The 26,076-nt window shown below is 48.8% G+C and overlaps 2 protein-coding genes across 2 annotated transcripts in view; one reads left to right on the forward strand and one right to left on the reverse strand.

Annotated features, from left to right (window-relative positions):
- Positions 1–26,076, reverse strand: part of RNF126 (ring finger protein 126) — a 395,779-nt gene that overhangs the window by 223,584 nt on the left and 146,119 nt on the right. The window lies entirely within an intron of this gene.
- On the forward strand, positions 9,512–21,295 carry BSG (basigin (Ok blood group); the record flags this gene model as incomplete). The annotated part of the gene is made up of 8 exons (XM_032782855.2): positions 9,512–9,890; positions 11,587–11,746; positions 14,473–14,561; positions 15,058–15,194; positions 15,397–15,670; positions 17,377–17,401; positions 18,191–18,262; positions 20,097–21,295. Coding segments are annotated over 7 exons (1,122 nt in total), but the record flags the coding sequence as incomplete, so codon positions are not given.

Here is a 26,076-nt window from a genome sequence, read left to right on the forward strand (position 1 = left end):
CCCTGCAGTGGAGGGGGGACTGGGACACCATGGGGGGAGGGGACGCTTGGAACCCCTAGGGGGTGCCTGTGGGGGGGCCCTGAAGCGGGAAGGGGGACTGGGACCCCGTGGGAGGGGAAGGGGTGACCTCTGGGGGACCCTGCGGTAGGAGAGGCGGCTGGGACCCTACGGTGGGAGGCCCATGTGGGACCCTGCGGTGGGGGGGACCCCCATGGTGGGAAGGGAGACTGGAACCCCGCGTGGCGGAGGGGGAGATCTGTTGGTGACGCCATAGTGGGAGCCCGTATAGGACGCTGCAGTAGGAGGGGGGCCCCACGGTGGGAGTGGAGAGGGGAGACTGGGACCCCCTGGTCGGAGCCCAAGGTAGGCTGTGCAGTGGGAGGGGGGACCCTCTGTAGGGGAGTTGAGACTGGGACCCCCTGGTGGGAGTCTCATGGGGGACCCTGCAGTGGGAGGGGAAGGGGGGAGACTGAGACCCAGAAGGGCAGGAGGGGGATCCAGGGGAAAGGGAGGCTTGTGGGGGACCTTGCTGGAGGTGGGGGGGAAGGAGACTTGTGGGGCAGTTGTGGGTGGGGAGGAGGCCAGGACTCTGATGAGGGGGCCCCCACGGGTGAGGGGAGACTGGAACTCCTCTGTGGGGAGGTCTTGTGGGTGTTGGCAGGTATTGGGGGGGAGGCTGGGAACAGAATGACAGTGGTGAGGATCTCGGGTATGAGAGGTACACTAGCTTAAGGGACTCTCCCCACCCTTGTTAAGATGAGGTGGGATAAGGAGCATGAATAGAGAAGCCCTGAAGGAGTGGGAGCTTGTCTGGGGCACATGTGAACAGGGGGAGTCCCCCCTGGGGAATGGCACATGTGATCCTTGTGTGAGGGACCTGGTATCTTGGGGGAGGAGAATGTGGGAGCTGCAGCTAGAACTGTTGTGTGTGTCTAGGGCATATCGCATGGGTGGTGGGAGGGGAAGGCAGGTGATGTATATGGGACTCTTCCTTACTTTCACCCCAAGGTAGAATGTGCCCAGACACAGGGAAATCTGGGATGATTACCCTCCTTCCCTAGGGACTTGTGCCACCATTTCCCATGATAAGAGGGTGGGGATGGGATTAGGGGTGGGGTGGAGACCACTGTCCCAGGATGGCATCTGATCTGAGGGAGTGTTGGGAGGCAGGTGTTCATAGTCTCCCCAGGGTGAGCTCTTCACCTGCGAATGATCCCCAGAGTAAGGCTGTCAAGGAAATGGTGGATGGGTTGACTGTTCCACTCACCCCAGAAGTGCTGTGAGCTGCCATTTCTCAGCCCATCATCTCCCCTTGGGAGCATGAATGCGCTTGCTGATGGAAACTCTCCCTTAAAAGGTTAATCTGTAATTAGCATTTTCTGTTTTTAATGTGAAGCTGGTTTGATGCTCTCCCCTTTCTCTGTTGCGTTCATTTTGAAATAAAGCAAAAAATAGAGAGAGAAAACTAAGGTGGCTCCTTGTTGTCAGTCTAGTTACTGTCAGAGCATAAGTTCATCAGCTCAAGGTTTTTCAGTAGTAACTGATCTTCAGACTTTAAAACCCTGTAAATGTGTACATGGGGCTTCACTTGGTAATCTGCTAATGGAGCAACAGTTCTGCCAGATATATCTCGTGTTTATAATGTACCAGTAGTACCAAGGATTGCCTGTATGGTGGCCATGTTAAAGCTGTGCTCTAGTGTGATTGTGGGCATGGCTAGAAATATGACTGTAAATGAGCCAGGCTTTGGCATTTCCTGCTGCTTTGTGACATTTCAGTTTCCCACCTCTTGTGCTGTTGTCAAAGAAGTTTGCTGGATTTATTTACACAGAGCCCTGGGTGTGCCTTAGGGGGTTTTAGAGAATGAATAAGACCCAGGACACTAATTCAACCTAATATGGCACAGAATGATGGGAAATGCTTTGTCCTTCAGGGATTGCAGGGTTGGCTTGCAGTTATCAGGGCTTGCCTGTTTCACACTTGTGTGGCTGTGGGATCTTTGGTCTGTGTGAGGTTTTTCTAAATAGTAAATACATTTGGTACCTCATGAAAAATCAGAGGAGGCAAGTATATGGGGGAGAGAAATGCATGGATAGTAATAAACTGGCTTTGCTCTCACGCTGCCCCACAATAAAACTGCATCTTGTTTACATAGCAGGATTAAAGGCAGAAAATTGTATGTGTTCTCTTCTCTCCCCTCTCTTTCCCCACCCCCCAGCCTTCCATCCCCTAAGGCTTGTGACAGTGCCCAACAAATTAAACTAGAACAGCTGGTGTTCTGGGCTACATATGGGGTATTTGCATTCCTCCATCCCCATGCAGTATGCATCTGTAGTGAGCTTGAATTCTTCTATAAAGGACTGACACTAACCCTACACTTTAATACCTAGCACTGCTTTTCAAAAATAAGGTAGTCTGTTGCCCATGTGTAGTATGTGACCGGCTAATGCTTGTGCTGTATGTAAAGGTCTGATTTCCCATAAGACGCTTCAGAAATCAGAGTTGAGACACTAACACCCCTTGGTTCCCCTCACCCCTCCGCCCTGGCAAAGCAGAAAGCTTTGGCTAGTGTGTATCTTCTGTCTTGCAGATGAATTTGTCCTCTTTCAGGTGCTTCAAAGTACAATGGCCTGGCAAGCCACTGGCGCTTCTACACAACCTGTCAGTAGTCTGGAACTTTACCAGCTGGTCTTCTATAGTCACATGTCTGTCCCTTTGGTCAGTTTACATCTGATTTTCGATGCCAGTGTCGTTCTGTGATGTAATTTGTCAAGTATTGGTCTTGCTGTAAATTTGTTCTGTTGCTATTGGGCTTTGTCTGTGCAGCTGTTCTGGGTTTTTTTTGCTTAAATAGAGGGGTCTCTGTACAGACAACTTCTTTCCTTCCCTACTCGCTATCAAAACCTGATGCTGTAGCTAACATTTTTTTAACCTCAAGAAAGCTTTGAGAGGGGTTCCTTAATAAACTAGTCAGTTCTGCGGTGCCCCCTTAACTATAGTGGGTTTCTGCAATGATATGGATTTTCCTGAGCTGCGTGTTTCCAGCTCCTTCTTTCCCAAGGAACGAGCCATGGGCCACAGTGTCTCATGTCAGCTAGGGTGCCAGCGCTAGGCAAAACCCTGAAAAAAATAGTTTAGTAGGATAATTCGGGCCCCTATTCGGGCAGCTCAGTAACTTGTGGCTCTGAGAACTGTGTGGTGTCAGTATCGTTACATTCTGGCTTCTTTTATTAGGACTTCAAAGGTTACAGAGTGAGTCTGGCTCAAAACAGAATCCTTAAATGGAGCTCAGTAGCCTTCCATTTATGCCTTGATTCTGTTAATGGGACTGGGATGAAAAAAATCATTAAAACTTGAAAGCAGCAAATACAGAAATGTCTGACAGGCTGATTTGCTGGTCTGTAGTGATGTGTGTAAGTGAGAGAAATGACTCAAAATGCTCAGGTCTAATTCATTGATTCTCACAAAAAATGGTCAAACTATCTTGACTGCATTGAGGACATGGATTTTGCTGCTCCTACAAACTCCAGTAGCATATCTGGGCAAATGCTTGCAAATTTTTCTTCCTATTCCTTTATGATTCTGTATGAAGAACTTTCCCTCTTTCCTTATTGAACAAAATTAAGCTCTAAACATTTTAAAGTATGTTAACTTTTTTTTAAAAAGTGTGGATACTGTATTGAGGCCCCTTGAGGAAGTCTGGCTTTCCAACCATGCTTTCTTTTCCCTCCTTTGTTGCTGTGTGAGACCCAAACAAATAGGAAAATAAAGGGCTATCAATACACCAAGTAAACAAAATGAGGGTGGAAGGGGAAGCAGATATTTTTCCTCTCTAATCCCTTAATCATGTGTAATGATAGGTTTAAAAGAAAACCAATTTAGACAAATGAGATTTTTGCATGTTAATAGTGACTCTCCTTATAACTTTACAGTGCCAAGAAATAATTTTTCAGCTATTCTTATTGGAAAGAACAATTGGTGGTCCCCTTCTAAAATCTGCTAATGCTAATCCCACACAGAGGTATCTTGTGTGCATGCTTGGAACCTGCTGTTCTCTCCCAGATTCATGGGGAAGACTGAGCAATTCTGACTCCCGGAAGTTCTCTCACTTGGTTACTCATTGACGCTCCCTGATGTTATATAAAACATTCCTCTTGGCTTTGGGGGCATGGAGGCTGTATCCAGAGCCTCCATCAGTAGCTGGAATGTTCACATTTCATTTCCTGGACTATGGAACAAGTGTCAACCCTATAAGCAAAGGGGTTTTCAGTGCTGAAAAGACAATATTCTGTTCTTGGAGAGGAGGAGTTGCTAGGCCAGCAGATGTCTGCTAGGCTTAGCCAAAGGGGGACGGACAGACAGATACGTGTGCCAGACTGTTATAATGGAGCAGCTCCTCCCTCAGCTCAGAGGGAGGGTCTGTTTTTAGCTGAAGGTGACTTTCATATAGAGAATGTTATTTAGCATGTTGTGAGTTTTTTTTCTGTGGGGCAGAGCAGAGTTTGAACAGGCTGTAAAATGGCACAGTCTCATACATTCGTGAGCTCTCAGTTATCAGAGAATGTCCTGTCCTTTTGCTTGCTTGTTACCCCTTCTAGTCCAGGGCCAGTGAAAACTAAGAGTTAACAGTTGCTGTTCCAGTGAGTTGATGTTAGTTGTACCTGTATGTTCTACAATGGCAGGAACTCTCATCAGCGCCAGAGAATGCCATATGCTCTCTTGGTGGCTAGCTTATGTTCTAACTCATCCAGTTTGTGCTCGGGGGGTGGGGGAGAGGTTGTTACTTCCATAAGCAATAGGGGCAATACTTGAGTACTGCAAGTACTGAAGGGTGTCACGTGAGCAATGCAGACCTGCTGAGCTTCTAGCCTGTTTGAATTGTGAATGAGGGGCTCTGTAACTTAAAGACCCATAATCGTGGAGCAGCTTATTTTGTCAAGCACTCTGTAGTCAACTTGGCTGTGTAGCAGTAACCTTTATTTTAATGGCCCCCTTTAAACCAGGCCATAGTTAAAATGGGACAGGCTCTCACAGGAATAGTATTCGCTTCCTTGACTCTTCAAAATTAGGTAGTTAAGAATGTTTGATCACCGGACTGTGATTCAAAACCAAGCAGTCTTGCAAAATCAAGAGAGTTTGCCAGCCACAACACACGAACGTACTTGCCCCTTGTGATCAGGTGAATAAAACCTTGCAAAGCTGTATAATTTGCTCTCTCCTTATTTAACAGTAGAAGGCAGTTGAGGTAGCTGGCAGTGCTACCATTAGAGTGCCTGACAGCTGCACAGTCTGGAGTGACTGTACAGGATGCATGTCACAAATGGCCCTAATTTTTTGTCAATCTTCCTGAAAACCTGCTGACTCAATGCGGTACTTTTAGCTGATGTCACTCAGTATTTCTTCACTGTCCAGAAATGACTTCTCTAGAAATAGGTTATTTCCTGCAAAGCAACTCACAGACCTTGGCAGAGGTGAGGGGTTGGGGGGCAATATATCTACACTGCAGTGGCACTGCTACAGTGGTGCTGCTGTAGCACCACAGTATAGACACTTCCTATGTTGGTGGAAGGGGTCTTTTCCAATTGTAGTTAAATCTGCTTCAGCTATTTCGGTGGAAGAATTCTTCCATTAACCTAGCTGTGTCTACCCCAGGAGTTAGGTCGATTTTACCACCACGCTCTGTGTGTGAAATTTTTCACAGCTCTGAGCAGTGTAGCCAGGTCAATCTAATGTTTTAATTTTAGACCGGCCTGATGCAACACCTGCCTCTGAAGTGGAACAGTAGCTTCTGGCTCCAAACAGTTAACTGATTGTCTGTAAGCCATTTTAAAGCCAAATAATCGGGAGTGGTGCAGTGTCTGGCAGGTCTGCCTGCTGTGAGGCTATTGATTTACAGATCCATCAGTGCTGAGCCATCTTTCCAGTTCTTGGAAAGGGTGAAATAGGTGAATCCTCTGGACTTTGCTACCTTGAGCACAATAGAAACAAGTATGTTCAGGTTCCTACCCTTTAACCACTCCTGGAGTCTATATAGCCTTAACTTATGTAACCTTACAAAGTTGAGCTTGCTTGTGCTATGTAAAAAAAATTACTTCATTCTCTGTATCTTGAGTTGTTAGCAAGTCAGTATTGTGCCTGGGCTGGTGAATTTGCATGACTACTTTACAAAGCTGCTATTAACTCTTACATTGTAACTGCCCTTTTTTCTTAGCTGAGCTATCTGAAACTATCCACAATAGAGTAACTAAGAGCAAGTTTGCAAGACTCTCTGAAGCAGAACAGATCAGCTAGCACCGAGAAGGCTGGCAGATGATGCAGTAATTGGAATGCTGAACAATACCACCCGGTCACCGTGACTGGGGTGAGAGCTGGGCTTTGGCCAATTCTAACCCATGGTCAACTGACTTTGGAATATGTGAAGGCAAGGACAGAATTTGCACGTCTCTCATGTGTACGTGGTGGACATGGGGACATGTCTTTTTTATAAAGCACGGAACTCTCTATACAAACACTTGTTTACTACATTCTAAATAACTCACCCGCCTGTGTTCCTTACCCTTAGTCTGGCTGGGGGCTGCTGGTCACTTGTGTATACATGGGGCAATTCACCCTGGTATAATTAGGTGCAACTACTACTAAGACTATGAGAGCAATATCTGCTTACACCAGGGCTGATTTTTAGCCCATGGTGTTACTGATTGGTTCTAGTTTTAAAGGGGCTTGTGTCCAGCACTCTTCCCTGAAAAAGGTGTTTGCTATGATTCAGGATCCTTGTAGGGATAAAAAGTAGTGAGCAATGGGACTCCTTGGCTTTTGTCCCCACCCAAGACCCTTGAAAAGCTCACATTTAAAAAAACCTTCTTTTAAAGACCACATAGTGTGATAGGCACTTTCGAGATAGATTAATACTCAAATGGTGGTCTGAGTTCATAGGACTCACCCTTGTTCTAGCCTTGGTCAAGTCATTCAGCCTTTCTGCCTCGCTTTTCCCAATTGTAATGTAGGGATTAGCTAGTTTGTAAAGTGTTTAGAAGACTTAGGGCTGGTCTACGCTACGGGGTAAAATCGATTTTAGATACGCAATTTCAACTACGTGAATAACGTAGCTGAAGTCGAATATCTAAAATCGATTTACTCACCCGTCCTCACTGCGCGGGATCGATGTCCGCGGCTCGCCATGTCGATTCCGGAACTCCATTGGGGTTGGTGGAGTTCCAGAATCAATATAAGCGCGCTCAGGGATCGATATATCCCGTCTAGATTAGACACGATATATCGATCCCTGAGCAATCGATTTTAACGCGCTGATACGGCGCTTAGTCTAGACGTGGCCTTAGAGTGACATTAAGAATTTAATTTAAAATTCTGTTACTCGTCTAACCTACAGCTGTTTGGTTTTTTTCATTTTGATCTAAACGCTTAAAACTGTGAATACCTGGAATAGCTTGATTAGTGCCTGCTTTCTTGGTTATCAAAACAGAGAATATCTTTTTAATGGCAAATTTTGATTGATACTTTCCCCTAGTTATTTGGGGCACTCGCCAGATCACCTTAAAAGGGATGGGAGGGCTTTCAGCTATGTTTGAATCAAACTCATGTGCCTACATATGGGTATCTCATGGCTTTGATCCATTTTCCTACCATATTTGTGACTTACCAAATCTGTGATTAATCAAGGGTTTGATCTCTTCTGCTGGTGCTGTGATCCTGCAGCCATCCTCACTTCCATAATAGTCATATCCTACAGGGCTGTCGTGACTTCTTTGCACGATCAACTAGGAGAAGAATCTGGACCATGATAAGAGAGACCCATATCACTGCACATATGCTGTAATAGTAAAAAAAATAAAATAAAATGTAAACAGACCGCTCAGATTAAGGTGTTTGTAGCCTTTCAAACTCAGTGTAATTCACTAGCCCAGGTACAAAATTTTCTTGCCCATTCTACACCAAAAGGGCAATGTGATAACACATCTCACTTGCCTGCCTGAATAATCATTCTCCAAGTTAGAAGAATTTTGGAAGTTGCTTTATAAATAACTTTTGCTAACTCTAGTGTGGAAGCTGGCAGTGGCACAACTAGACTCCTGACTCAGTAAAAGAGAGAGTGCCTCTCGTATGATCACCTGAAATCTTTTGGGTTTTTTCCTGAGGGAAATGCTGCCACCCCCTGTATTAAAGCCATCCTTCTGTATAATAGGCTTGTGGCGCACTGGGTCTAAACTCTGCAGCACGGCCCCCTCACTTATACTACATGCAGCAGCACATCGAAACTTCTGTGGCAGTTTCCAGAAAGCTCCCAGAAATGTGGGGTGATTTTGTAACTGAATTAAATGTGACAAAGATAATTCACCCAGTCCAGTGGATAGGGTATGGGATTGGAGGCAGGAGACCAGAGTCCTATTCCCAGTTGTGCTACTGAACTTGGCTGGTGATGTTTTCTCTCATTTCTCCCCCTCCCCTGCCCAAAAAACCTCCGAAACTCTGAAGTGTCTTTCCCCATCTGCAGAATGGGGATGATAATGTGGCCCCCTCCTTGTGAATGAAAGGTGGCTGAAAGCTTTGGGAGGAGGGCTCTTGACACCCAGGATGCTGGTATTTTGGGTGCTGGGGAAGGGACTGCCTCTTCCTCTTTACCTCCTGCTTCTGGGCTGGTACAGAGGAGGTCAAACTCTTAATTCCACTGTAACCTTCAATGCTACCCAACCAGTTCCTCCCAAAATATCCAACGCTGCATTTAACAGTGAGGAGTAAGTGCACAACTAACAGCAAAGTAATTAACTATGTTGTCATTAGGTTCCAGAATCAGTGTCCCCGCCATCAAATTGGGATAGCTGTTGCTCCCCTTGTCTAGTTCTCTGCATGCTTGGGCAGATAGCACTGCCTCGGTTTCTCTGTTCACACTGTGGGGGACATCCTTCACAGCTGTAAGGGCTAAAAACTTAGCTTCTCTCTCTTAAAAATCAAACCTTAGATGTGGCTGAGGCGCATTCTGTTGCAAAAAATATATACCTGGTCCTTCCAGCTCAGCTTCCAAACTATTTAAGAACTCCAATACACTTTCAGGTTTCTTTCTCTTTCACCCCTACTGCAACACTTATCTGCTGTGCACACACATCAAGTGTTTTGCACAGGCAGTTGATTTTATTTGCCTCCTTGCTGTACATTAAGTTGACAGGGGCTTGTAGCATTGCTGTGCAGGGTAGATGGAGAGTGCTCACATTTGTGCGAGAGTGCGTAGACAGTGGCTGTTGTGTTGCATGCGCCGCTCTGAATAGTGTGTTTGAGCTCCCTGTTCAGTGTTGGTTGGGAACTCTGGTTCTGTAGTAGCCTGTAAAATGCAGACTAGCAGAGCTAGTGGAAAGCATTGTTTTGGGTTGCTATATGTAACAGTGTGGCTGGATATAGCACACATGAGGTGAGCGGGAGGTGTGCTTACCAGAAGCAATAACATGTTTCACCTTCTTAAAACAGCTAAAATCTGTGTGGCTGAATTCTCTCTTTGCACTAACGCTTTGCACTAATACCTCTCCAACTCATAGCTGGCTTTATAAAGTCACCACTGTCTCAAAAGAAACTGACCGAGGACAGTATGGAATTGCACTGCGAGGCGATTGGCAATCCTATCCCTGAGATCCAATGGTGGTTTGAGGGAGATGAGTCGAACGAGACCTATACTCAGCTTTGGGATGGCGCACGGCAGGACCGTGTCAAAATCAATGCCACCTATAACCTGCACTCTACCAGCACCATCTATATCGCAAACCTCACGATCAACGACTCGGGCACATATGAGTGCCGGGCTAGCAACGACCCCGACCGCAACCACTTGTCGAAGAGCCCCAAAGTCAAGTGGATCCGTTCCCAGGCTAACGTTTTTGTCAATGAACGTGAGTGGCCGCACTGAGGCCTTGGCACTTGTTCAGATGCGGCGATGTCTTGAGTGTTTTGCCAGGCCTGTCCCCTGCACTTGTGTCCTGTGACTTCCTGAAAACTCTCCTCACCCTTCCATCCTGGCCGTAGAACTGAGAGACTCCTACCCTCCTGTGATCCCCTTCACCATCCGTGATTTGATTCACAGTGGCCCTGCTCAAAAAGGGTTGTGACTTCCCAACCAAAACACCGTCCTGTACCTTTCAGAGCCCAAAGAACTAGAATGTGCTGCTTGTCCTAAGATGTCTCGGTGTCCCAATGCTGACTCGCAGAATTCAGTGTCTTGATTCTGCTGGTAGACTCTGCAGTAACCACCACTGACAAACCAGCCCTTCCCTACAGTTCCTTCCAACTTCTGTTCCTGTGACCAGTCTTGCTTTACGCTTTCTTCCTTGCTAGCAGTACGAGCTATGGGCATCAAATTCTTTGTTAGTTTCTGGTGATACAACCATTTTTGAAATGGCCGTATGTGTCTGTGTGTGACACTGATAATGTGACTTAGTTATCTGTACTGTGGAAGTGACCAAACTTTCTCTCACGTAGAGTTAAAAGTCCAATTTTTGAGCAAGATGAGATTTTTCCTCTCGGTAGCTGAAACTTGGACTAATGCATGGAAATCAAATTTAACCTCACTACTTAAGATGCTATCTTGGCTCTTGAAATCATTGGAACTAAATGGTTGTAGCATTTGCTGTGTATGTTCTAGGTAGTGCAAATGTTCTAGATCATGCAAAGAAATCCAGTGGAAGACAATACTGCTGGAGTAGTTCTTCAGTTTTTAACTATCCTAAGTGCTTTTCAGCCCTGTGCAAAATGTTCCTTCAGAGAGAGCTGGGGTGGGGTGGGGTGGGAGAGTAGAAGACCTCATGTTTTATATTGACTGCTTAATAGTTTCCATTTATTGAATTGTTTTCCCAGAGACTCTTTCCTCTCCCTGTGAATAGAATGATTCCTCTAGTGATCACTTAGCTGCAGGAAAACAGGTTAGATCAACTTTCTTGTCAGACTTTGGAGAGTCAGGACCTGATTCTCCTGTTAAACTGGTGTAAATCCACCCAAGTCAGTGAAGCTACACTGATTTCAGATGTGCAGGCTGGATTCCAGTCTCTGAGACTCGCATTGTGTTTCCATCCAAAAAAGGGACTGGGATTGTGGTCCTTTGTTCAATCACCGGGTGAAATTAAATCTGTTAAACCCTGACAGATTCAGGTATGAAAAAATGGAGTGAATGATAACACTGCTTAAAGGGTTTTCCCTTTGTAATTGCTCAAATATGCAATGGAAAACAAAGTGCTTTGATGGGCACTTAGCTGTGGTGGCATATAAAACACAACCACTCCTGAGAGCGCAGGAGGCTCCGAACTGTCTAGAGACAGTTTGAAGACTGATTCTGCCTTGCTCTGCTAAGGGATGTGCAGAGAACAAAGTTGTCTTTTTGCCAAATGTGCTCAAGACTTGGTTGTCTGACTCCTCCTGCTCCTCCCTTGCTGATACTGTTTATCAGTTTCTTATAAGTCACGAGGGTAAATGAAAAGCTGCAGTGGAGACGGTGAGTGATATAGAGGTTCTTTGTTTTAAAGGTCCTAAGGCAGGTGAAATGGCTGCTGAAATATGTAAATACCACATGTTAACTTAGGTTTATTATGAATACAGATCCCATTGTAGAAACCTCCCCAAATGTGACTTATGGCTTGGATGTTGTGATTTCCTGTAACATTTCCGAACCTCAATCTCCGATCACGGGCCATATGTGGAAGAAAGGAGACAAGATCTTGACATCCGATAAGGAACCATCTGAGTATACCACCTACAAGTAGGTAACTGAGGGCATTGGGGTTGGGGGGGGTGGGGGGGAGAATATTGTTCTTGCTCTGGTCTGTCCCAAGAAAAGTTCTAAGGCAGCTGATACTTCAGGTCAGCCAGACCCAAATGGCAATGTTGTGGAACTAACTATGAACATAGGACAGGTACTTCAGAGAAGGATCCAAACTTGGGGACAATAACAGCATTGGACTATCAGGACTAAGACTCATGAGGCTCAGGACCCTCTTGTTTACAGACAACTTGACCATACCCATGCTACCAAGAAGACTTCTAAAGCATTGAGCAGGGAAATTGACTTCCCCAACCCCATTACACCCACGGTCCCTGCCAGTGTGCCCCAGAGAGGAAATTTCCTCCCACTTCTAAACTATAGCAGTACAAGATGTAACGCGGCCTCAGGCTATTTACATATCTGGCCTCTGCTATGCCTCTGCACCCTATCCCTCCTGAACATGCAGTGGGATGGACTGGAGATAAAACATGCTGAAGTTCATGCAGTAATTCAAAGGATCACTGTTGGATTTCCTGGACTGAAGTGGCAATCGTGAGTGCAGTCGGGGCGTGCTCAGATACAGCCCTGGAGTCCTAAAACTTATCCTGAAGGCCAGGAAGTCCTCTGCAGGACTGGGAAAGTTCAGGGGGGATTTTAGTGCTCCAGCATTGTATAGAGGTGCTGTGTGTGTCAGGGGGCCTGAGAGATGAGGAACCTGGGTTCTGGTCCCAACTTGGTAACTGTCAGATCTCTCTCACACTAATGAAGAGACTGGGACTTGAGCCCCTTGGTGAAAGGCATATTTAGAAGTATGTGTTCTAGTGTCCTAAATTCGTTCCTTCTGGCTTGTCTGCTGTGTTGACTTTGGGCAGAACTCCTTCAGCAGGGTTCCTTGTGATAAGCTTCGGGAAATGGCTGTGATGAAAATCAAGTGTTCAAAGGCACTCAGATAAACCAAACCAGCGTTCCCACTCTCTAGACAGGAAGTGAACTGTCCCGCTCCTGCAGAGGGCCACATGTGGTGCAGGAGACTCCAGGATGTGTTTTGTTTGTCTGCACTTGAGTCGGGAAAGATTTTCCTGCACAGTCCTCGTCTGGTATGCTTCCAGGTTCTGTCCACTGTCCCTAGAGAGCGGCCCTGCTAGTTACAACGGTTACTGCCCAAGCCTTTCTAGTCCCAGGCTTTGGCTGAGCAGGAACTGGAATACCAGCCCCATTGTACAGGGGCAATGAGCTTTCCAGTCTCATTACCATCAGCACCTGCTGGCATTGGCCCAGCCAGCCAGAGCGGCATCATGTCCTCTTGTATGGCAGAGCTGACGTGCCTCTCTCCCCATAGCAACAGGGAGCTGAACAAGGATTAAAGTATTTCTAACCCAGCCTCCCTCGCGTGACCTCAATTCCTTAGCTCGAGTGGCTTTTGGATGGGGGAAAGCTCCGAGCACAGCAGAACTTACAAAACCGCCCATTGTGTCTGTGCAGTAACAGCATTAAAACTCAGCCCCCCGCATTGGGGATCACTGTGCTGCAGAATCGAGCATTTGTTGTGAGGCAGCTTTAATCCATCAAATCCTGTCGCTGCAAACCTCCCAAGACACACACGGCAGGTTCTGGATTCGGGCGGGATTATTCTATCCTAATACTGATTTTCTTACTTTTGAAAGCTGCTGCATAGCCCCATGTGCAGCCCTTACTTGGTGGGCATTTCTGAATGGGAGCTGAGCAGACACTTCCCCAGTAACTTTCTTTTAAACCCATCCTGCTGCCGCTTTAGCTGTCTGATTTGCAGAGCGGTCACGGGGTTGATGTCTCACATGAGAGGTGGGACAGCGTATCTGGAGTCTTGCTAACTCGGTTATTAAATTTTTTTGGTTGCACGTCTTGTGATAGCTTTGCTCCACTGAGTTCATTTTAAATTAGCCTCTGAGGCCTTTGTTGCCTGAAAGAAAGAGGAGCATGCTGGAGATAGTTTACGCTGAATACAGCCTCACTTCTGGTGCTTCAGAACCTTGGTTTGCTGACTAGTTTTGTCCTGTTGTTCACAGCTCCACGTTAACTGCAGAGTAAAGAAAACGCAGTGTCATTGCCTAGGATGTGTCTACGCTGCAGTTAGACACCCCAGGCCAAGCCAGCTAACTCAGGCTTGCATGGCTAAGGGGCTAGGACCACCTCGCAGTGTTCTCGACCCTGGATCCAACGCAAGCCTGAATGTCTACACCATAATCAGAGCCCCTCAGCCTGAGCCCCATGAGTCTGAGTCAGCTGTCACAGGCCAGCCATGAGTGTCTAATGGCAGGGTAGGCATACCCTCGGTAGGTGACGGGGCCAGAGATAGGAAGGAATGAAAGGTGGATGGTGGGCTTACAGGTTCATCTGTCTGCTTAGTTTTAAGGTCCTACACAATCTGGCCTGGGTGAACAATGCTTTGAGTTGACAGACCTTAGGCCCAGTACAGATTAAGGAGAGGGAAGGCTTATATGGAGGGCTTCCGCTAAACATATGGATGGGCTTCATATTTTTTAGCTCCAATTCAAGTGCCTAAGCGGAAAAGTCAGCCTATTTCTCTTGCCCATAGGTGAAAGCTCAGCCCTGCTTTCTACAGCCTGGAATTGACGGTTTGTTTCCAGCCTCTGAGCTAATGACAGGATGGTCTCCCTGCCCCGGTAGTGTGACAGACCATGACATCCCCTAATCTCCCCGCTTATGTCCCTTTCTTCTTACAGAATAGGGGAGGTGAATGGAGACAGCTCAGGGGTGTATGAGTGTATCTTTGAAACGAACCCCCCTGTGAGTGGGACTGTGTACGTGACAGGTAACTATTTTAGTATCTCCTCTCGGGTAAAGGGGGTAGACAGATGTGCTCCCTCAACTCTGGCAATTCACAGCTGCTTCTGGTAGTAAATGGGGAAGGAATGGGATAGATTCCTGCTAGGCAGCTTCTTCTAGCATTAGTATCAAGCGGCTTGTAAACAGAACAGTTTGGCTGCCTGGGGAAGCAGAACCAAAGATGCATCAACCCTCTGCCTTCCTGAACAAAGGGAATGATTCCCGTGGATGTATGGGCAGGGGGTGAAGATAACTAATAGTTGATCGGGTGGTCTTGAGCCGTGAATCTCTCATTGCCTGCTTGGGAAGCACCTCAAATGCTCGGCCTTCTGAGAAAAGAGATGAGAGCCAGAGGCCTGTTTCTTGGGCTGACATATAAGCCTATGGCTACCTTGCCCATGGCGCTGGCTAGCTGGCCTACAACACTCACAGCCCAATCAGGCGGGCCAAGTCCTTCTTGTCTGAGCTGCCTTTCTCTGCAGTTAAGCCACATGTGACGGCCTACAAGAAATCCGAGCATGGGAACGAGGGGGACACCGGCGTTCTGATCTGCAAGTGTAACTCTTATCCTCCTGTCAGTCAGTGGACCTGGTACAAGATCAAAAGTGATGTGAATGAGGTGAGCATTGTGGAGGGACCTCTCTTCCTGGAGGAGTGGTAGGGAGGGTGGCAGCTTATCCCTCACCTAGAGCTGTAACCCTGAGGGTAGGCAGCTCTGAAGGTGCCTCAGTGAGCGAGGCAGATCTGTGTGGGGTGGAGTTGCTAGTGGTCCAGTCACAAGAGGCTGCCCCTGATCATTCGCTTCCTTCCCCCCCTTCTAGGCCATCATCAATGGCACAGAGAAATTCATCATCAAGTCCAGCGGGAACAAGGCAGAGCTGCGCATTGCTAGCCTGGACATTGAGAAGGACCCGGGCGAGTACATCTGCAATGCCACCAATGAGTTGGGCACCAGCGGCGCTGTTGTGGGCCTGCGGGTTCGTAGCCGCCTGGCAGCACTCTGGCCCTTCCTGGGCATTGTGGCTGAGGTGCTGATTCTCGTCACCATCATTTTCATCTATGAGAAAAGGAGAAAGCCGGATGAGGTCCTTGATGGTAAGGTGCACCTGGAGTTTACGGGTCACGTCTAACCCAGGAACTCTGCAGTATATGGTGTAACAGTTCTGGGTAGGGTGGGGATGAAAGTATCTTGATTTCAGAGGGGGCTTCCTTTCTTGCAGAGATGCTGCCGGAGGGGTTTCTGATCAGCTGTTAAAGGGGAAAACTGCTCTGGTCAGTGCCTTCTGCCCCAGCCAGGGATAGATACAGCCTCTGATTGGACCTGTGTTGGCTAAACTCATCCCTGATCATAGCCAAAAGTCTGAGATCCTCCATCTCTTCCTACTACAGTGATGTGTCACGTTGGTAGTAGCCAATCACATCGCAGAGAAGAATTACTCAGCAACTTGTAGTGTGGGTCATCTGATCGGAAACCCTTGAGCAGACGTTCCCAAGAACTTCTGAAAGGGGGATTATAGATTCCTAAAATTAGCTGCAGACCAGTCAGTTCTGCCTCTGTAAAAAGATGCTTCAAACTCTGGCCCTCTGATGAAGGGAATTGCAAGAAGCTTATCCTGAGCCCAGAAAGTTATGTGGTGGGTGGGTTTCTGGGATGGCTGTGACCAATGTCCCTGCTGGCATTATCTTTCCGCTCTCTTCCCTCCTCTGCTGCTGGGAGGGACCTCACATGGTAAGTGGAAGAGACAGCTCCAGCTGTCCCTCTGCATCAGTCCTCTCACCACCTGCATATCATCTTCAGAGTGCCCCATTGCAGTTCCCTGGGCCTTACCGCTGGGTGGCATGTGGGGGAAGTGTGGGCCATGGAAATGATGTCACACAGCCCTCTCCTGTTAGAGGGTGGCAGATGCCAATGAACTGGTGAAAGGTCTGAGCGAGTCAGGTGACACCAGAGATGTCTTTCCCTAGTTACAGTGCTGTTGATGTAGCCAACGCACAGTGTTTGGCAGAATGTGTATAGGACGGGGGCACAGTACCTCTGATGCTCCCCCCTACTTCCCTGAAAGTCTCCTGTTTAATTTAATGCAGTCTTCGCTTGCTGTCAGGGTCTGGGTGCGTTAGTGCTTGGGCTCTGGGACATTCGGCTGGATCAACGGGGCTGCAGTATTTGAGGCAGGAAATGTGTAATTGTGGCTCTGCTGCTGACTTCGGCAAGTCACTCCCGCTCTGTGCCAAAGAGGAATTATACTTCTTGGGAGTGACTGAGGCTTGATTTTTATGCCAAGCACACTGAAGCTGTAAAGGTTGCTTACGCTCCAGCTTTGACTGTTTGTTAGTAAACAGCTGCCCAGCCATTGCTTCATGGATCCCCAGCAGCGTAGCCTTCAGATCCAGATTCAGTTAATATGGTACAAGAATTCCTCCAAATTGGGGGTGAAGTTTAGTTCTCCTTAGCAGCTATTGGTCCTCGGGGGTCCCTGGGACAGCCAAGCCCACTGCTTGCCAAAAAACAGGTGACCACCTAGGAACAATACAGCTCTTGCTGCTTCTGGCCTTAAATTCACATCGCTAGACCCTGCTGAACTGACAGCTATATCGCCTGTTGGGAGGCTCAGGATGGGATGGCGTCTTAACTGTAATCTCCGCCAATATGCAGCAGCCTCTATAGAAAGGCCTGTTCAGAATGTTGGCTCATAAGGTTCGGGGACCGGTGGCTGGGTGGGGTGTGCAGGATGTGATGTTTGGCTAAAGGCTGCATCCTGACCTTTCTTTTTCCTTCTTACCATGCAATCCTGGGCCTGAAGATGATGATGGAGGGTCTGCACCACTGTGAGTACCAACTCTCTCATTATATGACGTGGCACAGAGGCAGTGATGTGCTTTGCATACTTATGGGCATGAACAAACTGGCCAGTGCCCTAGTGAAGTGGTTCTCAACCAGGGGTACATGTACCCCCGGTGGTTAGCAGAGGTCATCAGCTTATCTAGCTCTTTGCCTAGTTTTACAACAGGCTACATAAAAAGCATTAGCAAAGTCAGGACAAACTAAAATTTCATGGCTTGTTCATACTGTTCTGTACACTGTACACTGAAATGCAAGTAGAGTATTTATATGCCAATGGATTTCTTTTATAATTATATAGTAAAAGTGAGAGTCAGCCATGGTTCAGTACTAGAGTGCTGGGACACTTTTTTGTATGTTTTGTCTGATTTTGTCAGCACGTCGGTTTTTAAGTGAGGTGCGACTTGGGGTGTGCAAGACACATCAGCCTCCTGAAAGGGGTTTAGTAGTCTGGAAAGGTTGAGAGCCACTGTCCTAGTGAGCCAACCAGCTACCAGAAACGCCTTCCCAACTGCTTGCCATCAGTGTGGTCTTTGTTCACGGTATTCAGTTGGGAACAGTGAGTTAGCGGACTTCTTTCGTGTTCAGATAGCTCATAACTGTATCTAGCTGTGTCCTGGATGCCTGTCTTTACATCTGTCCACTTTAGAGCTGTGCTCCATCAGTGAAGAGGGAGTTGGCTCCTTAGCTTTCTATGCAGCCAGGCAGTTTCTTCTTTGTTGTGCTAGGAAGTCCTGGCTCTCCTTTCACTGCCTTCTCTCTCCCCATTTTCCTAGGAAAAGCAATCCCCCAAACCACAAGGACAAGAACGTCCGCCAGAGAAATGCTAACTAGGAGCGGGCAGCCAGGTGAGGCATCTCAGCAACAACCTCAACCCTCAGCTGTCTGCACTTTGCAGAACGTGGTGTAGTTTGCTCTCTCTTGCCTCTGTCCGCTGGGGTTCCCCACCGCCGGCTGAACTCCTCTTGCTGGAAGCATAGGCAGCTCCAGCCCTGGGTAATGGATTGTGGGGTCTGGCATCACCCACTGGGAGCTAGTGGATGCAGATTGGCAGCAGGAAATGGGAAACAGCGGGTACTTACGGCTTCTCAGGGGTCCGTGTGCTGCTGATTTGGAGCCATTGTATCAAAGGGACAGTGGTTAAAAACAAACAATCCCTTGCCCCTCATGCGAATAGCCCAAATCATTAACACTGGGGACAGGCTCCTCACTTAAGCTCCTTTGTCCAACTGCAGGGCCTCAGGCACTGGTGCACCTCCGTGTTTCCTGTTCTCTTCCTGTGACGTCATAGTCTGGTCTCTGGGCTGGAATACGTGGGTCTCATTTCACTTGTTGGGTTTAGTGTGCAGGGGCTGGGTGGCGTTGGTGGCCTATGATGCACAGGCAGTCAAACTAGGTGATCTGGTGGTCCCGTCTGGCCTTAAACGGACTCTTCGCAGTCGCTAGTTGTACCAACGCCTGTGCTAGGCACAGTGGCAGAGTAACGCAGTCAACTGCCCCAAGGAAGCTAAGTAGACAAAAGGTGGGAGAAAGGATGATCCTCTCCATCTTGGAGAGGGAGCGAAGACTTAGGCCTTGTCTACACTACCTTGCCAACAAAAGGCGTATACGCTACAAAGCTACTTTTGGCCTCATGGGACGGCTGGGCTGCTCTGACATTTCTCAGCACCAACAGCTCAGAGCTGCTCAGGATGCTGCTCCCAGCAGCTGAGGAGGCTGTGGGAGAACTCAGAGGGAATCTCAGAACCGCAGGCAGGCAGGGTGAGAGACTGCTGTGCCAAGCAGAGCCGGTGGCGCGGGTGTGTGGGCTCGTCACTCTCCCCCTGCCTCAGCATAGGACAGTCAGCCTACTGTCTCCTCTGCCACGCCACTCTCCTCTCCCTCCCCCCCCACACTTCAGTTGAAAAAGCAGCTGACAATCTACTAGGATGCCCCTGGAACCATGAGATTGAAAAACCTGCATCCTGTGACGCTGTCCCTGCCCTGTGAGGTGTTGCAAACCCTTCCCCAAGCACCCTGTGGCCAGTTGCACAGTGGGATCGCTACCACAGTGCACTGCTCTGTGTCTTTGCAAGAGCTGTTCATGTGGATGCGCTCTGCCGACACAAGGAGCTAGTGTGGACCTGCAACGGCGATTTTAATTAAAGCGACATGACTTTTGCCAACGGAACTTCGTAGTGTAGACAAGGCCTTAGGGCGTGTCTGCGCCACGGCTTGGGGAGTGCTTCCCAGTGCAGGTGAGCCAACATGCAAGCCCATCTTGAGCTCGCACACGGGCAGCAGCTCAGACTAGCCGCATCAGTGTGTAGAACCAGGGGACTGTATTCAGTTGATTAGCCCATGCTGCTGCGGCCATGCTGTTTCTAGCCTGCTGCCTCGAGCACAGCTAGTGAGTGGTTGTTTACCCACACTGGGAAGCAGCCTCCCCACTGCTGTGTGGACAGATGCTATGTGATTTGCCTGACAGCACGCACACACAAACACAGAACTGGGAGTTGAGCCATGATCTCCTGAGTCCCAGTCCGATGCCTTCACCACTAGGCCATCTTCCCTCCGGCTGTACCATTTAAACCACTGTACTGCCTATGAGTGCAGCGCCCCCATAGCTGTCTGAAATAAAACTGCCTGGGTTGGGGACTTCCCAGCAATGGCTAACTGGCTTCTCTCTGTCTCTCCTGTCAGGTGATGTGTAGCTGAGAAGATCACCTGGATGTTTTGTTTTGCAAAGTAGCATCAAGAATATCCTAGGGCGTCCTTGCAATTCAGTTACTTCACTTTTTAAAGAAACAAACTTCAGTTGTAGCTTCTAAAATATACACTTTTTTTAAAAAGCGCGGTGGGAGGGTTTTTCTACCTGTAAACTTTAGCCCCTCTGTTACTGGTAGTCTGGTCACTGGCTGTCTTTTTGTCCTATATCTCAGTGTTGGTGCAGGGAGGGCGAGGTAGGAGCGTGACCTGTGTGGTGTCTTGCTGGCTTTATGCAGTGTGTAAAGTTAATGGGGGGGAGGTGTGCGGGGAGGGGTTGGAGCGTGTCTGCAGACACTGCGCTTCCAGGAGTCAAAGTGCCTCTGCCCCGCTTCCTTGATTTCTGGTCGGAGGCCCTGCAGGGAGCTAAAGAGAGAACTGACATCTCCATGTAGGCAAGCGTGAACCTTGGATGCAGCCCACATGCCGTGTCCTCCCAGGAGCCCTGTCATCCTGCCCTGTTTCCATGACCTTTCAGAGGAGACCTGATCTGACCCAAAGGGGTGGGAAGCCTGTTCTGCACCGGCTAGAAGAGATACTTTACAGAGCTAGGATTGGGTGGTGTGTGTGCTCCCACTCAGGAGCACCTCTCTGTGGCACCAAGGGGGGAGGTATCTGGCTCCGTCCCTTGGGGAGTGAGTGGGAATTCCTCTATCTGCAGGACCCCCCCCCGCCTTTCCCTTCCCCACAATTGATCAATGCCATAGCTACTCTCACGGGCTTCCTGCCCCATTGTCTCTCTCAGCAGGCCTGCGTTATTTACCCTCTTAAACAACAAAGACAACTTAGGGGATAGCTTTGAAAGCTGGCAACTGAGCAAATGTGACTAGTTAACTTATTTCACACTGTTTTGTTAGTCTCTTTTTAAATGTCGCTACACTGGGGGTGGGGTGGGGGTGGGGCTGAGTCTTGGAGTGATTGCTGGGCTGCAGGGCTCATGTTCAGATCTGCCGGGGAGCAGATTAACTGCATGTTTCCTTGTGCTCGAGCCATCTCAGTGTTTCTCTGTGACTAGGCGCCTGTGAACAGACGAATGCGCCACGCAGTCTGTATTCATCACCCGTGTTGTTGGGTTAGCATTGAAATATTCCATCTGTTAACAAACTTCACAAATAAAGATGATTCCTTTTTCTGTTCCCGCTTGTGTGAATTCTGATTCCTGCTTTCAGCAGCGATCATGGCAGGACAAATCTGTTCTGCAGCGTTATGCCACCTTCAGCATCAGTCATGGGCACCTCTCAAGAGATCGCTGTGGTTTGGAGACATGGGGTCAGACCTTGACTTCTGGCTGGTTGGACTTGAATCCCCAAATGCTTATGGCTTGCACTGTATAATCATCCCCAGCTCTTACAGAGCGCTTTTCATCCGTACATCTCAAAGCACTTTGCCAAGGAAAGTAAATATTATCCCCCATTTTATAGATGGGGAAACCGAGACACGTACTGACGAGGAGCGACTTTCCCAAGCTCACCCCATGGGCTAATAGCAGAGCTGGGAATAGACCTTCAGTCTCTTGAGTGCTTCTCCTGGGATCCCCTCTGCCACAGGCCCACCCAAGGTGAAGTGTTGAATTCCTTTTGAGTGGTCCAAAATTGCATATTGTCCCTTGCCTCTTCTGGAGTCGTGGATCTGATGTGGCCCTCATAGGGTGACTGAACACTATGTTGTGGGTGTTCTGAATGAGCACAATTCTGATGAGTATGGCTGGAGGCTGAAGGCCCCTCTCCATGGATGGGCAGAAGTCTGGGCTTACTGCTGTCTCCATCTTGACCTGGAGGGGTTACTGGGGGTGTGAAGGGGTAGCTGGGGCACATTCAGTCTTTGCCACACCTGGGATTCCATTTATTACTCAGGTTAATGGGTTTTTGTGGACATCTGACTAGGTAGGAGCTGATTTGAGCCTCAAATGAATCTCAGTTGCAAGTACCCATTGTCTGTCTCTACCAACTTCAGCTGGTGTGGAAGGTATGCTGCATAAGTGAAGATCGTAACTGATTAAACTTCAGAGGTGTCTGATATGTGATCAGTCACTTTCCCCTTGAACCCATTCCTGTCACCTGGGAGGAAGCTATTCCCCTTGCAGCCCCCTTATTCCAACTGTCAGCCTGCTCCCTTCTCTTGGACCGTCCCTCCCAAGAAGCTTGGTCCATAATGCATCCAGCAAGCCAAACAATGGGCAAGGAGACATTTTTAGTTCCAGGTTTCACTGCTTGTAAACAAGAAGCCAAGGGCGTCTTGCTGTTCCTCACAAGATGTGAATTGAGGCCTTCGTGGGGATTCCCTTAGCATGAGCTACAGGAATGGCCGTGTGGCATCAGACCAATGGTCAGTATAGCCTGTATCCTGCCTCTAACAGTGGCTGATAAAGTTGCTTGAAAAGGGGATGCTATTTTTCCCCCTGGCTTTTATATGCTGCAATCCGTGTCCTGGGCAGCTGTAGATGAGTGCTGCTTAAGCAACAAGGGCCTGAGACCCTGAAGGCACAGCTGAGCAGTAGCAGTGTTATGAAGAGCAGTTCATGGCTGGAGTTTTCCTTACTGCACTCTCCTACCCAAGCCACATCTCTAGTAAGCTCGTTGGGGGCAGGGACTGTCTTTGTACAGCACCCAGCGCAACGGGATCTTAGTCCCTGGCTGGGCTGCTCGGTGCTGTGGTAACACACACAAGCACTGTTTTCTAGACTTGTTACAGTGTTTAGTTCTTAGGGGTAGCCCGCCTACTGTGCCTTTGGTATCTTAACTTGCCACCCCTTCTTGAAAATCTAAAATGAAAGCATAAAGACAGGGGCCCTACCATCATTTGAAATACACTGGGATTAGGGCACCAGTGGATGCTGGGGGCATGACTCCCTTAGCCTGGGATTTTCAAAGGCATGTAAACTCTCCCTTTTGGGCTCTTGGCCTTTCTGAGCCAGTGCCGGAGGCAGCTGATAAACTCCCCCTCTACCCCCCAGAAGCGAGTGCCTCTTTCTTTATTTTGCAAAGCACTGATAAAATGGCCATTGCATGGAGCCGAAAGCAAAGGAGGAAGATAGACACTCAGCGGAGCCTGTCCTTCGCTCCTGCTGGCAAGGATCAAAGCGCTGACGAGCCTCCAAAAGCAGTTCTGCAATCGTTGTTATGAAATTTTATCTGCCTGTTATCAGGCTGTCCAAACCACTGTTTTCAAGGCTCTGAAATGCTGGAGCTTAACAAAATGGGGTGGACAGCACAGAGGGAGTATAAATATTAAACCACCCGCTGTAAACATTCCAGCCCCCGTCCTCCGCTACTTCACAGTTCCATACCACCTAGTGCTTATAGAGGAGAATGGTATTATCCCTGCCCCCCAGTGAGCTGGGGTAGGAGAGGGCAGGGAGGAAGGGAAACAGGACATCGCACAGCTGAGACATAGCAATTGTATCAAGAATAGTTACACTCCCTCTGTATTGCTTAAGCGGCGATATGCATCCCTATTCAGAGGTTCCTCATCTGTAAAATGAGGGTTTGGGACTTACCCACAGTCACCTGGCTCTCCCATCCCAGCACAGTGCCTGAGCTCCTTGGCTACCCTGTCACGAACCACGTCATTGGTCTTGAGGGGAGAAAGGGAACTCTCTTCCCTCCACTAGTGATCAGGGTCACGCGTGCGGAGTGGGGAAGTGCAGGCTTGGGTACAGGGGGGAATCAAAGGTCCATGAGCCATTGCAACAAAGATTTGCAACAAAGAGTCTGAGCAGAAAACTCATGTCAGGTTCATTCAACTGCAAATTGAACCAGGTGATGGCTATTGCCTAGTTCTACCCTGTACGTCAGCAGGAAGGAAAATGGATGTTAAAGCTAGAGAAGATCTTGCAGGTCAACTGTGAAGGATGGAGTGAGGGACTGGCTGGCAGCTGTTCTAATTCCCAGCACTGATATGGGGACCCAATTTTAGGCTCTCAGGCTTGATTCTCAGAAGTGCTCAGCACGCCCAGTTCCAGCGGAAGCAAATGGGAGCTGTGGGTGCTCAGCACCTCTGGAGACCAAGCCTGCGAGTGATTCAAAAACAAGGGGCCTCCTTGAAATTCTTGGCCTTAACCCTGCTCTGCTTCATTTCCCAGTCAAGGAAGGCTTAGTCTATGCTTAAAAGTTATACCAGCATATTAGTGTGACAGGTTCCTCCTGGGGTACCATCAGGGCCGGCTCCAGGCACCAGCGGAGGAAACACGTGATTGGGGCGGCACGTGATTGGGATGGCATTCAGGTCATTGTTGAGGTGGTACAGTCTGGGTGGTTTTCATTTATTTATTTTTTCCTTTGGGCGGCAAAAATGGTAGAGCTGGCCCTGGGTACCAGTGAGCCCTCTGACCCACCAGCCTGGGCTCGCTCTCACAGGGTGCTGCTGTGACAAGCCACAAAGCCCTCCATGCTTGCACTTTCACAAGCATTCACACAGGTTGGGATGCACCCAGCTGCGGTTACATGCAGGCTTCTCTAACCACCAGCCTCCCAGCCTGGTATGTGGCCAGTATATGGGTTTAATACCCAGTCTGCCTCTCCCTCGATGTGAAGAGGACCATGCACACTTGTGGTATCCAAGCTGAGATTATCAGCAGATTAGCCTGGTCAGTCAGGTTATGGGAAAAAACCCCATACCCGGATCGATGTAATTTCACTGACCAAATCCCTGACGTAGAAGCAGTTGTGTCAACAGACAAGAGCTTCTGTTCACATAGGTACCAGCATTTGGGCAGGTGGGGCTCAAACGCCTTCTGTCAGTGCAGGCTGCGTCTACACTAGGGGGCACAGACTCCGTAGTTTAGGCTCCTACCTTAAATTAAAGGGCTGGTCTATACCAAAAACTTCCATTGGCCTAGCTCCGTCTTTCTGGAATGTGAAACATCCGCGCACACGCACCTGCCTCCGAGATGTAGCTCTGCCAATGTAACCTCCCTACCTAACTACCACTTCTCAGGGAGGCGGGTTAATTCCCGTGAGGAGTGCACCTCCCATCGCTCCAGTGCGTGTCTACACTGAAGCGCTGGGGCTGCGCCACTATAGCGTTATACATGTAGACACAGTCTGAAGATTTTACTTCCTTGCTCGGTGTTGAAGGGCTGCACATCCCTTGTCCGGGGAAAGCATCAGAGCTTTTAGTAGTGGGGAGGGAATCTGCTTTCAGGCCAGCCAGGAGCTAGCGGGCGTTGCATCGATTAAGCAGTGAAAGAAGGGGCCCTGTGCGGTGATGGAAAATCCCGCATCCTCCGCAGTGAGCGTCCTCGGGAATGCTGCAGTGCAGGCTGTACGTGAGAAGGGCGGGATGGGGGGACTCTCCTCCAACGCTCCTTCTCGGGCTAGGCTGTTCATGGCTGGGTATGGTGGTAGTACCAGCGCAGGGTGCATCTACAGTCGGGGGAGTGAGATCATCTCCACCAGCACCGGATTCTAGCCACTGCTGGTGTGTTAAGGGGCAGCCCAGGCCCTTAGCTGCACCCCGGCCGTCTTCATCAGCAGAGAATGCAGGAGAGAGAGGAGTCTGAGCAAAACCACATGCCCAACGTGCGTCAGGGATTTTACAGTGAGCTTTGGTCTGTTCCAGGCACCTCTTCTGCTGTGATCTCAAGCAGTGAACTAGCCTTGCCCCTGCCCCAGGAGGGCGGTTCAGGGAGTTGCTAAAGGAGTCAAAGGCTGAGTTAGAAATAGCACCCAGGGGGCCGGGTACCCAGTCACCGGCTTTCACCACTAAACCCTGCCCCCTTTGTTACAAAACTTGAGGTTCTCCTGAGCGCTTCCCCAGCACGCTCTAATCCTTTACCACTAATGGCCATTGCTTAAACATGCACTGCTCGGCTGTAGCTGGGCACTTCGGCCTTGGCAGCGTGGCAAGTTTCCTTCCCTGGGGTGCGGCCGTGGCCCTGTTTGCCCCCACACCCGGGGTGGTAGCTGGCCTGCAGGAT

This window comes from Chelonoidis abingdonii, chromosome 11 (genome assembly GCF_003597395.2).
Source record: "Chelonoidis abingdonii isolate Lonesome George chromosome 11, CheloAbing_2.0, whole genome shotgun sequence".
NCBI classification, from domain to species: Eukaryota; Metazoa; Chordata; order Testudines; family Testudinidae; genus Chelonoidis; species Chelonoidis abingdonii.